Source organism: Drosophila melanogaster, chromosome 2L (assembly GCF_000001215.4).
Source record: "Drosophila melanogaster chromosome 2L".
NCBI lineage: Eukaryota > Metazoa > Arthropoda > Insecta > Diptera > Drosophilidae > Drosophila > Drosophila melanogaster.
In genome coordinates, this window is record NT_033779.5 from 6,362,103 (window position 1) to 6,377,298 (window position 15,196).

At 46.1% G+C, this 15,196-nt stretch overlaps 2 protein-coding genes across 3 annotated transcripts, besides 1 other annotated feature; both read left to right on the top strand.

Moving 5' to 3' along the window:
• Nucleotides 1-1,102: 1,102 nt before the first annotated feature.
• Nucleotides 1,103-3,967: a mobile genetic element.
• A 1,812-nt stretch (nucleotides 3,968-5,779) lies between these two features.
• Nucleotides 5,780-8,088, top strand: Nepl4 (Neprilysin-like 4). Its single transcript, NM_135175.3, has one exon. It carries the CDS (start codon nucleotides 6,039-6,041, stop codon nucleotides 7,995-7,997), a length of 1,959 nt encoding a protein of 652 aa, NP_609019.1. The 5' UTR covers nucleotides 5,780-6,038; the 3' UTR covers nucleotides 7,998-8,088.
• A 2,197-nt stretch (nucleotides 8,089-10,285) lies between these two features.
• Nucleotides 10,286-15,182, top strand: slam (slow as molasses). Of its 2 annotated transcripts, NM_135176.3 has the most exons (3): nucleotides 10,286-10,479; nucleotides 11,194-13,205; nucleotides 13,272-15,182. In NM_135176.3, exons 2-3 carry the CDS (start codon nucleotides 11,475-11,477, stop codon nucleotides 15,060-15,062), a joined length of 3,522 nt encoding a protein of 1,173 aa, NP_609020.3. In that variant the 5' UTR covers nucleotides 10,286-10,479; nucleotides 11,194-11,474; the 3' UTR covers nucleotides 15,063-15,182. The 2 variants fall into 2 exon arrangements, with proteins under 2 accessions (NP_609020.3, NP_001285668.1); NM_001298739.1 differs by lacking the exon at nucleotides 10,286-10,479 and having other exon boundaries at nucleotides 11,413-13,205.
• The last annotated feature ends 14 nt before the right edge of the window (nucleotides 15,183-15,196 follow it).

The window sequence follows — 15,196 nt, forward strand, 5'->3', positions numbered from 1 at the left end:
ATGTTGTTTTTTCCCGCACATATTTGCTCTTAGATAGATGACCCCGTGGCACTGCTCCTTCGACTTCTCTGATTCCTTCGTCATCCGACATCCAACATTTAAAATCCGGCTTTTCAACGGATTTTTAAAGTTATGCGGCGAGACATTACCATCAGCCGGCTGCGTGACTTTGGCCCCTGTTGTCGGCTTCTTTTATTTTTGGCGCTGGTTAAAACTAATTAAAATTGTGCCGCGTTATTTGGGCCGAGAGAAAATATGCAAACGAGCGGTAGCAGTAGCCGAGTGACGAGCATAAAAAAATTTCGAGGGACTGCCTTTTGGGGGGCGGCAATTAAAACGGCTGCAACTTGAGCTGCTCTCGAGCACGCTCCGAAATTGAAATATTCGCCACGCATCCGGTCCGGCGTGCCACTGATGTTTGCTCATATCCTGCAATCAGTGGACACAAGCGCAGCCTAGTCAATCGCACACACTCACATGCACACATGTACACACTCACGCATACACCCAGTGGAGTCCTGATTACAGCTGCCATATTAATCAACTGACCAAAACATACAAATCGCCGATAGCCCATCGTTTATGAATCGCCACAGTACTGCGTTCGAAAATTGTTCAGCCCAACGTTTGTGTGTGTGTGTTAGTTAGCAATTAGCAGATCCTCGTCCTTGCAGGACTATTGCGTTTGCAAACAAAAATCGTCGCTTGACTGCTACAAATTTCAATAAATGATTGCTTACTTTCGAGTGCTGAATTATTTGTGGCACTTTGGTACGAAAATTTAGATATCTTGTTGGGCTCTATGATTTCAAAAGCGATGTAATATTATGCTATGTTTTTCACACTGCAGTTGAGCATCCTGTTAAATATGTTTATATGCAATATTTCCACTGTTTGGCTTATAAAAGTATATGTATCAAATGCATAATACATTTTATTACTAGATATTTAACCCATTTATTAATATGCTTAATAAATTATTACTATTGACTATAAATAAAATGAAAATACATTAAGTTCTTTATAAAAGTGACAAATTCCAAGATCAAAGGAAACGTTTTCACCAACAATTCTGGCTCTTATCTCCACAAAGAGGGATGTAAGTTAACACAATCACAAAACACCCGAAATATAGTCGTAAGCCTCAAGTGCTTTTCCCATCTATAGATCGAGCTTTACCTATAAGAAACTGTAACTTGTTAAGCTTTAGAGATAAGAACTCTTGCTACACTTAAGTTAGTCGATTTTGGAAGATTAGAAGCGTCGGTCATCGCCACGTACTTACTATTCGTCTCATTAAGTGCAGACCGCGCAAGCCCTATTGTAATTAATAAACTTACGCTAATAAATATATGGAAAATCTACTAAAATGATAATTGGCGCCCAAACGGATATAAAAACCTACGATAACTGAATAATTATAAATAAATAACAAAAGGAGGATCCGGAGACAAAACCAGCGGCTTTGGCTAATTAACTCTAACCTAAGAAATAAAAATTTCGTGATTACATAAAATATAATATTAATTACTAAGACCATCTACCTTAAAATTGTTTGTTAATCACTATTATTATATTGTAAGTATAACGCTTATTGAACGAATTAAAAATATTATTATTATTATTATATTATAACCTATGCAAAGAGTATTGATAATAAAAATACATGAGTGACAGTGATAACCTTTTAGACAACCTAGTGTCAAGCTTAAATAAATGGTCAGCGCACCAGGCAAGTAGGCAAAACAGTGCAGAAAAAAATAATAAGTCATCAGATAATTGGTGGTCAAAAACAAAGACAACTAGTGAAATGGAATTTGAAGCTCAGTTAAAAGCGATCGTAGAGAGTGCTGTTGCCGGTGCGCTCGCAGTCCAAAAACAATCATTTGAAAAGCAATTGCAGGAGATGAATGAGCGAATCGGGAAATTAACAGTGAACACCCCAGAGGTGGAAACTTATGTAGATGCTGAAATTAGACCAGGTGTTGTCTGTAGCGAGCCTCTAGATATAATTAAATCTCTGCCAGATTTTGATGGCAAAAGTGAAACATATGTGTCGTGGAGAAAAGCGGCTCATGTCGCTTTTAAAGTTTTCAAAGATTACGAGGGAAGTTCAACATTTTACCAAGCTCTTGGTATTATGCGAAATAAAATAAAAGGTCCAGCGAATACAGTATTGGCTTCTTTTAATACTCCGTTACATTTCAAAGCAATGATCAGCCGTCTTGATTTCACATATTCTGACAAAAGGCCGATCTATCTAATCGAACAAGAGCTATCAACTTTGCGACAGGGAGACATGACTCTTACTGAATTCTACGATGAAGTCGAGAAAAAACTGACCCTACTTACCAACAAAACAACAATAGAATACAATAAGACGGTGCACTCAGTCACCAATAGAAGACCGATCGACATTATTCATTCAACTCCTCCCGAATTGGCTAACGAGATAGTAGAAATGGTTAACGAAGCTCAGGAAAAACAGCTAAGAAGAGAAAATGTAACAAGACGAGACAGAACCTTTGAGGTGGGAGAAACCGTCATGGTAAAACAAAACAATCGCTTGGGAAATAAACTAACCCCACGGTATAGGGAAGAACTAATCGAAGCAGACCTCGGGACAACGGTCCTCATAAAAGGGAGGGTCGTTCATAAAGATAATCTACGCTAGGTTTAGTATTTCTTTTCCTTTTGTGACCATCGCCAAGTTAGCAAAATACAAACGTGAAATCTGAACACTAGTAAAAGAGTTTGCAAACATTTTTCAATTAAATATTTGTCAAATCCTTCTTATTTAATCTTTAAACATTTTGTATTATTTCCGCTTCATCCTCTTTAGAAAATTTTAAAGGTATGTGATGAAATGCTAGACCCGAATGATTTGAAAACTTAAAGTCCACGCAACCACAAATATTTCCTGAAACTACCATAGAAAATAAATGCATTACCAAAACGGCATAATAACAGTATAGCGCACTCACTCTAATTAGATTTCAAATTCCCGATTAAAAAAAAAATAAAACACTAATGTTATCAATACCCTTTCCTGATTCTGTTCAACTAAATAGGAAAATCAATACTTGCAATCAATAAGCGTTTTACTACATACTTTAATATCAAAAATATCTGAATGAACTTTATTATAAAATTATAATTGTTATACTTAATTATTGTCAAAACTTTAGTATTAAAACTGTAACTACCTCTTAAGTAGATGAGAAGAGTAGAAGAGGGAATTAAGATCTATCAACGTAGTATCTGCTAAAGACGTAAAGATGCGGCAACTATTTCTGCGCCTGGGTACTGAAACGACGAACTGAATAATATCTGCCATCAGACGCCAACCAGAGTGCGTTCAACACATACGTTTTGATGGTCAACTAGTTCAACCAACATCAGCATCATCGTCGTCAACAAGTCGACGGTTACAATAAAGATTTTTTCCAAGTTCGCTACGATCATCTCCAGAACCTTGTTGCGAACCCATGACATGGAGAATCAGCAGCATTTACGAACTTCTCGGATCATCCAGACACGCAGAGCTGCCTTCCCTTCGATGGTTTAACGCAGTACCAGGTTGGCAGTATGGGAACTTAGTGCACAACCAATGTTACCCGTAAGATCCGCTTTCAAATAGATTTGCCAATTGTAAAAAGTCTGTGGACAGCCTTCGTCTTAGAAGGGGAGGAGTTAACACAATCACAAAACACCCGAAATATAGTCGTAAGCCTCAAGTGCTTTTCCCATCTATAGATCGAGCTTTACCTATAAGAAACTGTAACTTGTTAAGCTTTAGAGATAAGAACTCTTGCTACACTTAAGTTAGTCGATTTTGGAAGATTAGAAGCGTCGGTCATCGCCACGTACTTACTATTCGTCTCATTAAGTGCAGACCGCGCAAGCCCTATTGTAATTAATAAACTTACGCTAATAAATATATGGAAAATCTACTAAAATGATAATTTGTACATATGTAAATACGGCTTTCCTGGCCAGCGCTCTTGAAAAATGAAACCTGTAATTCATCGAGGCGCCACTGTGGTCCGTCCTCCGACTTTTGCGGCGATGCAGTGAAGCGGTCAAAGCCGCCACTGGGATTCTGGCAGAGATGGGGATGGGCTTGGTAGGTGGGATCCGTATGGGGTTGGGAATGTTTGTGACGTTGGAGCTGCGGAAGTGCTGCGTTGCCATTGAACCGTTAACGACTCGCATTCTTTTCGAGTCTCTTTGGCGGTGGGTAAAAGGGGTGCAGCGTGGAATGACGAAGGGGGTTGAAGAGATTAATTTTCGTTTGGCGCGCTTGTTAATAAATTAATAAATTAAATTGCATATTTTGCTTTATACTTTATGACGCTTTGGCCGCACGCTCTCTTGCTTTCGTAGGTTTGCCATATATGTACATATATATGTATGTGCCGAAAACGTGAAATTTTTAATATAAATAATTTCGCCAGATTTTCTCTTTGACACACACGGCCTGCCACCGACCGATCCCCCTCGCAATATCATTATCTTTGGCGCTAGCTGCATAAACAAATTTAAAGCATTTCCAATAAATTTGCATTCGGTCGCCCGATTAATAACAAGGGTTTTCACCTGTTTAAGTGTGACAGGCATTAAATTTATTAATCAATTTTTATGAAATTTTTACTGAGCCACTAATGGATTTATAAACGAGTGCTCCATCATTCCGTTATGCTTAATTGCAATTTAATTATTTTTAATTAATCAATACAAAGTGAGTGAGGGATTTCAGTGCAGTGATTAGGCATATATGCAATACTAGTATTAAATAAAAACATATGTATTAAATTAGGTAATCACCTTAAAGGCTTAAAAAACAAAAATGTAAAATTCGATACAACGATAAACTACAAAATAAATTATGTTTTATTACACACTAATTTAAGCAAAGGAACCGAAAAAAATTCGAATTGTTGCCAAACAAAAAGTGCAGCATACTTTTAGGGTGGAAAATCCATTTTGGCACGGTAAACATTTAGAACCGGAATCTGTAGCCGAAGGTTAACCGGTTCACTGTAACTGTAACTGAACCGGAACGGAAATAAAGGTAAATGTTGATTTCCTGTACCGAAGCGGTAGAACTGGTTAAGGGTTTAAACCTAATTGATTTCATTTATACAACGTTTTCGTTTTCTTACGACAAACTGTTACTTACCGAATCAAGTGCCCATCTGAAAAATCCGAAACGTAATAAGTTCCTTGATATGTATGTACATAAAATTTGCCCGGCAGCTTATGAAAAGATAACAATTTTTTGTTCGCGAAAAATTTGCCGCCTCTTTCCTAGCTATTTCCTTGTGATCGATAAGAATATAGCATTTATAGAATATAGAAATTTTCAGCTTAAACCATATATTATTAATGTGATAAGCATATAAGTAACCCCCATTGAAATTAGCTTAGCTAATGTCAAAAACGCGACTATGAAATTAAGTTTACAAAATGAATTAGTATACTTCATTTGAACTTTGTAGATTTTTTTTTTTTTGTTGTCTTGTCGTAGACATTGTAGATAAGCCCTCTACTCAAATGCCGAAAAGAAAATACGTATTTAAATCGCTGATAAGCTAACCAAGCAAAAAGAGCCGAGCTGCAAGAATTCTACAAGCACAGTCGTCGGAAGAAACCCCGCAAGTGGGGTAGTGTGGGTAATAATATTTGGTGTAGCGGCGATGAGAGAGCACAAATGCGAATACGGCATACGACATACGGAATATATGTACATAAAATCGAAACCGCGTGAAACGAGATTTTAGTTGAATTTGAGCAAGCGGCAAACGCGCAACACCCGTCCTGAAGCATCGATAAATCGGATTCGGAATCGGAATCGCCAAACTCGTCGGGTTAAAATACAATCAGCAGCTTTACTTTGAAATGATCGTATCTAAGCACCTGAGAAAAGAACTTTTTAAAGTGCCGCAGTACAGGTGCAGCTTATGAATCTCGCCGAAGTGAAATAAACGTGCGGAAAGATCAGCTATTCCTTTGCCCGATAGTAAATCCAAGAAGCAATGGTGCAAAATCTGTGGACTGCCCTCCTTCTGCTGGGCAGTGCCACCTGCGGTTCGAGTGTGCCGGTCAAGGCAAATGATCCGGAACAGAGTTGTCCGTACCTCGGAGAGTGCAATTCCACGATCAATCAGCAGCACATCGATACGCTGATGTCCTACGTGGACAGCGAAAAAAATCCCTGCGAGGATTTCTATGCCTACGCCTGCGGAAAATGGCGGGCGAAGCATGGAAGCCACACAACCGCCACGATGATCAGCGAATCGCAAATTAACCGCCAGTACGAGGATTTGTTCCTACAACTGCTGAGGAATCCCAGCGCCCCGGAATATGGATACCCCATGTTCGCCAAGGTGTTGGCCCATTACCAGTCATGCATCGCGCTGGAGAAGCCGGATCTGAGGCGATACATCGAGCTACTGGACCGGGATCTGCTCGCCTCCTTAAACTCCACACACTGGATGCACCTGCTGGCAGCTCTGGGGCGCTACGGCTACCACGGTCACTACGTCCAAGTAGAGGTACGTTGGTACAACGCCACCCATCACATGATCTTCCTGCTGCCGCACAATCGCCACCTAAACCTGAGTCTCACGCAAGACATCTATGATGCGCTGAGTCAGGATGGCTCCTCCTGGCCACCGCTCCACCAGCTACAGGAGCAGTTCAGAAGTTTGGAGCAGAACTTGGTGCGACTGGCTAAGCCCCATTCGGCGGACGATACCTTCCGGAATTACAGTCTGGATCAGATTCGGACGGAGGTGCCGGGTCTGCATTGGGACGAGGCGCTGAGGACACAGCTGGGCAGATCGGTGCCGGGGAATCATGTCTTCCAGGTGGACGACTTGGACGCGATCGAGGGGCTTGTGGAGTACCTCAATACGGTAGATACTCTGCTGCTCAATCGGTACAGCCTGGCAAGATTTCTCAGCCACCTGCTTGAGCTGCCACATAACCCGCTGGCCACTTGGGAGTCCGGACAGCGGTCGCGGGGAAGGAACTGTATTCGTCACATGCGCCGCTCTGTTTACCTGCCGATGAACTACGTCTACGAGAGAAGTTTCTACTCCCGGCGCCGCCACGCGGATGAGCTGGTCATCCACAGCGTCTTCCAGCAGCTGCAGAGTCAGCTGGAGCTGCGGGTCCAGCACAACGCCTTCAATCTAAGTCAGGATCTGGTGAAATCGCTGCAGGCAAAGGTGCACCAGATGCGCATCAATGTGGGCAACCTACCGCCCAATGTGACGGAGCAATTCTATTGGGACAGCGACCGGCGGTGGAGCGTGGGCAGGGACTTCTACGAGAATCACCTGAACAGCCTGCTCTACTACTACACGCTCGTCGCCGATTTGGAAAGCAGCTCGGACCAGGAGGAGCGGGACATCTGGTACAGCTTCAATATGCATACGCCCGAGTTTCCCGACAACATCGATGCCACGCCGTACTTCTACTGCCTGGGCAACATCATCTTCGTGCCGTACTCCTACGTAAAGCGTCCCTTCTTCGATGCCAACTTCTGGCCAGCGCTGCTCTACGGTGATCTGGCCAACACCCTGGGCCACGAGATCATGCACGCCTTCGACACCGATCTGGTGGACTACGATGCGCAGGGTAATCTGCGTAACTTTAGCGACCAGTTGGGCGAAGTGGAGCTCTACAACGGAGCGGTTGGATGCCTGAACAGCAGCGCTGTTATGCTAAACGAGCGCACCTCCGACGTCAGCGGATCCCGGCTGGCCATGCAAACCTACGGTGGCGACTGGCTCACTCGGTCGGGCAACGGGCGTCTGTACTTCCTCCAGTTCGCCCACTTCTTCTGCGGCGACGAGGGCGACCAGTACCATGACTCCGGCAGCCAGCGGCTGAACTACGCCCTCGGCCAGGTGCCGCAGTTCGCAGAGGTGTTCCGGTGCCATGTTGGCTCCGGAATGACCAGCGCGGACCAGTGTCCCTTCTGGTGAGGGATGCCCAGAGACGGTCGGTGACTCCCACTGCTAGTCGGTGTATAGCTTTAATTAGGAACCCAAGTATTGTGAATAAACTTCTATGCTTAGCAATTGCGTATGCGGTTCGCATCTGTCGGGCGGATTTTCCGACACGGACTGAGTTAATTTTCAATTACGTGTGCAACGTGATAGACAAGACATCGGTGAGCAGTAGATGCCCTTCCAGGATGTTCGCTGTCAGGCACTGAAAAAATAGGGGGGTAGGTACTCACACCTACGCAGAGGAAATAAAGAAAATGGGATGCTTCCTTCAGTCGAAATATTTAACAGTGTGAGCGAGAACCTTTTTAAAAGTACAAAATGTTTCGACTCTGTTTGTGCACCTTGAACTTTTGCCGATTTCCTCTGCCGAAGAGCTCACGTGTGCTTTTCCTTGCTTGCCCACGGTGCGTATGTGTTACCCGGCGTGCTTTTATTTATTTGCTAATTAACACCCATCCTGCGCGGAGCAGACGGCAGCCCAGAGGGCGACGACCATCCAGAATCCGACTTAGATTCCAAATCCCGGCCCCAAGTCGGTGGTTGCACTGTGCAACTTGTTGAAGGTCGTCGCGCAAATCGCTCATACGCCGCGTGGGTCTTGAAGGCGCGTGGCAAGCGGTCGGTTTCGCCTGGCAACCGCATTAATGGGCCATTAACAACCTGCCGGGATGATAGCGCGTGAGCCGCGTGTCAAACAGCGGTCAGCCCCAAATCGTGGTTGTTTCCGATGAATGGGCGACCGTACGTTTGTCTTTGCCCCACAAATGGACTAGAAACGGGAAACTTGAATTGATTCTGCGATAAAGAACGTATGCCTCGAGACACTCGAGCTACTCATGTGAAATGGGGTGTGGGGCTCAGTCATCTAAATCAATATTCTGCGGTTCCAATTTGGTATGTTTCAGATTATTTTCTAGTTTCTTGTGAGTCAGCAAAATGTAAAGGATAAACACATCTTTAGCAGTCTGAATTCCAGAGCTCATCCAACGCGGCTACATTATGCTGAGTGTGGGCTATTGCGATATGGCCAGCAGTTCCTCTTTCCGTCGAACGGCTTATCAGTGCTGAATTTCATTCATTCATGTAATTCAAAGCGGCTGTGCATTATATTTGGGCTGGCTTATAATTAGTTTTAAAATAAACCGCTTGGCCAGCGGAACGCGGAAAGCCGAGTGACGCAATCGGAGCAGCGAATTGCGAATGGTGTGGTGTTAGTCGGAAGCCAGCAACAAACTCGCTGCTTCTGATCGCCACGGCGGTGCTCCACTCGGCTCGGCTGAGGTTCGTTCCTTGACCCCCGGATTCCGGCGGTCTTGCCCGCCACTCGGGGTTCCATGTCACGTGCGCTCGCTCGGCGGAGTAAGTATGTATGTATGTATGTGGGTCTGTGCGGAATTGATTGATTTGCCAGCGAAGGTGGCGCACTGGAAGACAGACAGACAGACAGACTGACAGACGGACGGACGGACTGATAGGGCTGATGAAATTACAAGTCGCGCATCGTCATTCAGACCGATTGTGGGCATGTTATGCGAGTAAACGGATTTTGCGGCAATGAAATAATTGCCAACATTACAGAACTGGTAGTGTCTAATTAACCCGCACTGATAAAGCGGGGTACATGCCGCCGCTCAGATTTTCAAAATTGCATGGCCCTGCATTGAGTGCCCAAAATCTGAAACCAAATATTCGCGTTCCGGTGTCGCCGACAGAAGCGGTGGCTACTTAGCAAGTGGAACCACTGCGTCCCCGTCCATTCCAGTTGGATATGGAACGCCAGCCACATGAGTTTATCATAAAGCACCCACTAAATTTTTGCCGCTGCTGTTGGCGACCACAATGTTTGTAAATGTTTTTCACCGTCGAATGGTATTTCGGGGATTGCTTTGTTTGTCATTTGGGGTATTTGCCAACTGACCAACTACTGTCCATCTGAATGATTTTGGTGTGCCTCTTTTGGCTTAAATAGCAATATATTCAGATACCAATAAAGGCACGTCTGATAGAATTCAGGCCACGGGAGCAATCCGTTTGAATTTATCGTATCATTGAGTTGTAAGCCGTTTTGGCCGTTAATAGCCATCGAATTCTCATATCTTCACTGGTCTGCCTAGAATATAAGTTATTGACATTCTAATCATTTTCTTGAGCCCATGATGATATTTAAAGTCTAGATTAGTTTACGGTTTAAAAAGCACTGAGCTTTGATGCTGATTCAATCAGCTGATTCTTAATTCGTGGTGATTGGCTTTATTATCAGCTGTGATATTCCGTAAAGCCGGCAAATGAGCCCTTAGATCGATGTAAATGTACTATGTTATTTGGCGCAAATAACCACGCTTTTTCGCGGTCTTTTGTTTACAAAATTAATTTGTAATTTGTTTATGAAGTTGTGCGTGTTAAATACTGTGTTGCCTAAAGTAGATCATAGTTCAACAAGGAAATCCTTAACAAAGTAAGTTAACTAATTTATATAAATAGCCGGCCTGTTTTAGAAAGCCCAAAAAAGGGTTAGAGAACGCTTTTGTCTTGAAAATTTGGAATATTTGGAAAGTATACCCTTCCCATGTAAACAACTTCAGCTTTGTGATAAAAAAATAGGCACTCCGTTTTGCTAAAAGTAAAAAAGCGCATTAAAACCAAAAATTAAAGATAAAATCGTTAAATATCAGGCAGTTAAAAGATGTATCCCATTATGGAACTTATCATTGTAGCTCTGTAACTCATCAGCTCCAGCTCTGCCACCTGAGCATCCGCAAATCTCAGCCCCTGATTTCATTTTATGGCTCTGTCGGTGTGAAAGTCACTTTGTGGCAAACTGCAAGCAAAGTTCTGCTTATCCCTGGGGTCCTGAATTCGGTTCGTTTTCGCTCCAAATTTCAGCAATAGTCAGATGAAGAATTTTCAGTGTGTGATTTTTATTGTGGCTGCAATTCGCCTGGGTCTTGTTAACATTCGCATTTTTCTCGGAAAATTCGTTCGGTTGCAGTATAATGATGATGCTGGGAGTTGATTTCGCTGAGTTACTGCAATAATTGGAATTTAAATTTTAAGGACTTTCCGTCAGCTGTCTTTCGAGTGAATCCTCGGTTATCCCTTCTTTCCAGAACCTTACATTTTACATCTATTGCACAGCCCTAATATTACCTACCTGTTTTCTTTGTTTCAGGTCACCTGGATATATATTTATAGCGGAAAGGTTCGCGAAAATAATTAAATATCGGTTAGCGCGAGGAAAATCCATCGATCCGACAGCTGCGGCTGTTAATCTTACCTGATCGCTGCTAGTTGGATTAAGGAAAATCTGAGGCAGTGGGTGGGCAATAAAATCTGCACCCAATCCATATTTTACCTGATCATTGTATATAAGCTATTAGCAAAATGCCAGAAAGCCACAGTTACAAACTGAAACGTCTAACGTCAACAACAAGACAGCAAACTAATACCAAAATGGTCCTAAGCAATTCCACGCCGAACAACCAGTCCAAGCACAACCAGATGGTAGTGGACACGGCAGCCATGAACAGTGATGATCTCAGCGAGCTACTGCAGCTGAACGCGGAGATCGAGGAACGTCGTCGCTCCAGCCGCCACGGAGATGCCAGCACCGCCTGTGGCCTGCTCCGAGCTACGATGACCAGGGAGGAACTCTTCGAGATTTCCTCGCTGGATGATGATCGCTTCCTGACCGCCCTGGAGTACCAAAACTCGTTTGCATCACCGCGCCGAGTGCAGGTTACCGACCTGGACTTGTCCAGCATCGAGAATCTGATGAAGTACTTCGACGAAGAGGTACCTGTGACGCCAACAAAGACACTGGGTACCACCAAGGCAGCGGGTAACACGGGTAAAGTGGCCAGCACAATTGCCAAGTTGGCCCTCCAGTCGGATCCGGTCACGCCGCCCAAGCCAAAAGTGGGTAGTGGCCACCTAAAGATCAGCGAGCTCAAGCAGAAATACGAACAGCTGCCGGAGATGGAGACGCCACGCTCTGCATATCAGGCTTCCAGAAAGGTATCCGCGTCGCTGCCCATGAAGGTCAAGGAGATGGCCCAGCTGTTTAACTCCAAGATCAGCCAGGTGATGCGACGTACAGAGGAACCACAGTATGTTCAGCTGCAAAATGAGATGTCGCCGGAGGTTAAGGCACAGAACCGCCTGGTGTCGCCATTAGAGTCCCCAGTTCAAGGACCCTGCCTGGTGGCCGAGGAAGTTTTCCGCGAGTTGAGCGTGAAGGACAAAGCCCTGCTGTTCAACAAGTTCATCGGTGACATGGCAGCCAAGCACCCCAAGTTCACTGCACATGCCGCAGATCTCAAGGAGAAGGTAAACAAACAGGTGGCACGAGGGGAGGTGGTGGCTGAACGACAAGCCAGTGTTAAGCATCTCGCCCAGGAGTTGGAAGCGAAATGTATCCTGGAGCCGGGATCGCCACCGCGACCAGGTGGTGTCTCTCCCCCCAAGACGACTGAGAGCAAAACGGAGACATGCACCTCCCAGCTGCATGTGAGCACCCTGACTGTGATCCTCAAGCCAAGTCCAGAGCGCAGAGCTCCACAGCCACGACCCCGCCGATGCCTGGATCGTCAGAGCGATGAACATGCCCGAGAGCCATCCCAGAAGCGAAACCTCGCCGCGATTCGCACCATGATGCCAACGGAGGCCTATGCGCCACCAAAGAAAATCCGACGCACTCGACAGGAGCGCACCGGTGCGGATAGCCAAATGTTTTTTCAGAACGAACACCTCGAAACCCTGTTCTACAGCTGGCTCAGCTCGGAGAACGGTGTCCAGTTCGACATTACGAGTGTGTCTGACGGTCAGCAGACCATTGAGATAGCCACCGAGGAGGGTAATCTTCTGGAGCAACCGCTACTTGAGCCGAGCACCGCTACTCTGGAGGATGTGAGCCAAAAGTCCGCCGTCGAGCGGCTTCTGGAGGAGGCCATCGCAAAATTAGAGCTAGATAACGAGTCCAAGAAGGAGACACAAGTCGAGGAAAAGAAGGAGATGGATACAGCTCAGGATCCCATCGTTCAAGTCACTCCGCGACGCATTAAGCGCCAGGCGCCGCCAGTGCCAGCCCCACGACCCAGTCTAAGTCAAGTTACCTCCAGTGCATCCAGCTGCAAGCAATCCGAGGCTGAGGAAAGTGAATCCGGGTTGTCTACACTCCCCAAGGTAAGTGATATCTTTAATAAGTGGATTCATGAATGTTGACTCATTGTTCTTAATTTTCTATCACAGATAACCAGCGACGAATCCCAGCCAGAGACGCCCAAGGATGACTTGCAGACAGGTGAATTTGATTTTGCCAAGCCCCAGCGTCCGCCACGCAAGAAGAAAATGCGCCGAACTCTTACATGGAAAAAGGAGAACTCCATTGTCGAGGCCACTGCAATAACCTCAACGGACTCCGATTCAGATTACAAGCCTCCGCTATCAGGAGCGGCCAAGAAGAAGTCCGGTGCTATCTGTAACCCACTTCCAATGCCCGAGCCAAGTTTCATTGAGTTGGATAAGTCACTGATGCGCCACTTGAACTCGCCCCGGAAGATCAAGTCGGCATACACCCTCACCGTGATGTCATCTCCCTCGCCGAATGCAGACAGCGATCAGTCTCCTAGTCAGACACCAAGGCAATCCCTGGTACAGGCCATGCGGGACAGTTTCGTGGATCAGGGCTTTGAGACATGCTCGAACGATCCGATGGACAACAGTCCGATACGCCGATCTTCGCTTGGAGCCACGGAATCGAAGCCATCCGGTTTTTCCACGCCAGTTAAGGGACGCCATGCTTCCAGTCCGGCGCAACAACAACTGTTCAGTCCGATTCTCATCCAGGAGCGCCCTCGTCGCAGTTCCCTGGCCATGCAAGTGATCCGGGAGGATCATCCGCTCGATCTGGACGCCACCTCCAGCTCACCCTCCACACCGTGCAGTGAGCGGGAGTTCTTCGCCAATGCCCCGACTGTTGAAATTGATAACTCCCAGGATGAGAGTCCGACCGGCAAGGCGCACTCAATGTTCTGGATCACCTCTGGGGACTTCACAGTCTCCCTGGAAATCTTCAAGAACAGCCCGGAGCGCCTGCGACTGCTGTACGAAATCTTCACCCAGAAAAGCTGGGAGACTCGTGACCTGGCCTTCGGAATCGACGGACACAAGTTCATTCGCGGAGCTCCCAGTTCCGACTCCGTCCGACAGTCGCTGCCCGAGCGTCCACCCAGTGTGAAGGGCTGCTCTCACTATTGGTTCGCCAGCGGAGATCTCGCAGTGCCCTTCAGCGGAAAACTGATGTCCAGCGAGAAGATCGAGCGGCTGTTTGCCTTCCTCAGCGGAGAGCAGTCGGAGTTGCGCTTCGGCGTTGACCACATTGAGTTCAGCAGCGTGCCTGAGTTCTGGCCCACCACCCAGAAGTATTCCATCGAGAGCAGCTACAGCATACTGGTGGGTCTGCAGACAGGTGCCAGCAATGGCCTGGAGGGTCGCAGCAAGTACTCCTGGCCCAACAGCAGCATCAGTGCCAACCAGGCGATCAAGACCAGCGACCTGGATCAGACGGAGTTCGAGTCCGATAGCTTCGGCAACAACAGTGGTAGGCTGTCCTTTTCGCCTGATCTCTTCTCCCTGGACTACGAGGCGGTTCCCCTGGACGAGCTGTTTGCCAAGGCTCCTCCCTCTGCCGCCACACCCGCCATGTCCGTGCCGCAAATGATGCAGACCCTCAAGCAGCAGCAGTCCAAACTTCGCAGTGTGGAGCAGCGCATTCGTGGCTACGCCAAGCCCGCGAATCTGGCCGACTCTTCGCTGGAGCACTGCCGCAACACGCCGCAATATGTCCACAAGCTGCGCTCCATCATCCGGGCCATTGACAACATTGGACGCGACGATGGCTTCCGCGGCTGCTCGATGGAGCAGCTCGAGAGCTTCATGTACTTCCTCAGCGAGTATGCGGATGTGTGCCTGGCCAACTGCAGCGAGCACATGGACAAGATTCTCGACACCCTGATGGACCGGAGGGCCGTGGAGGTCTGAGCGATGGTGCTACCTCATCGGGATCTGACTTTATTTTAAGATTTTATAAACAATTAGTTCCTAGACATTAACATATAATGTTACAAAGATTTTAGATAATAAACTTTAAAGAGAAAAGTTAAAGCCATTCAGTG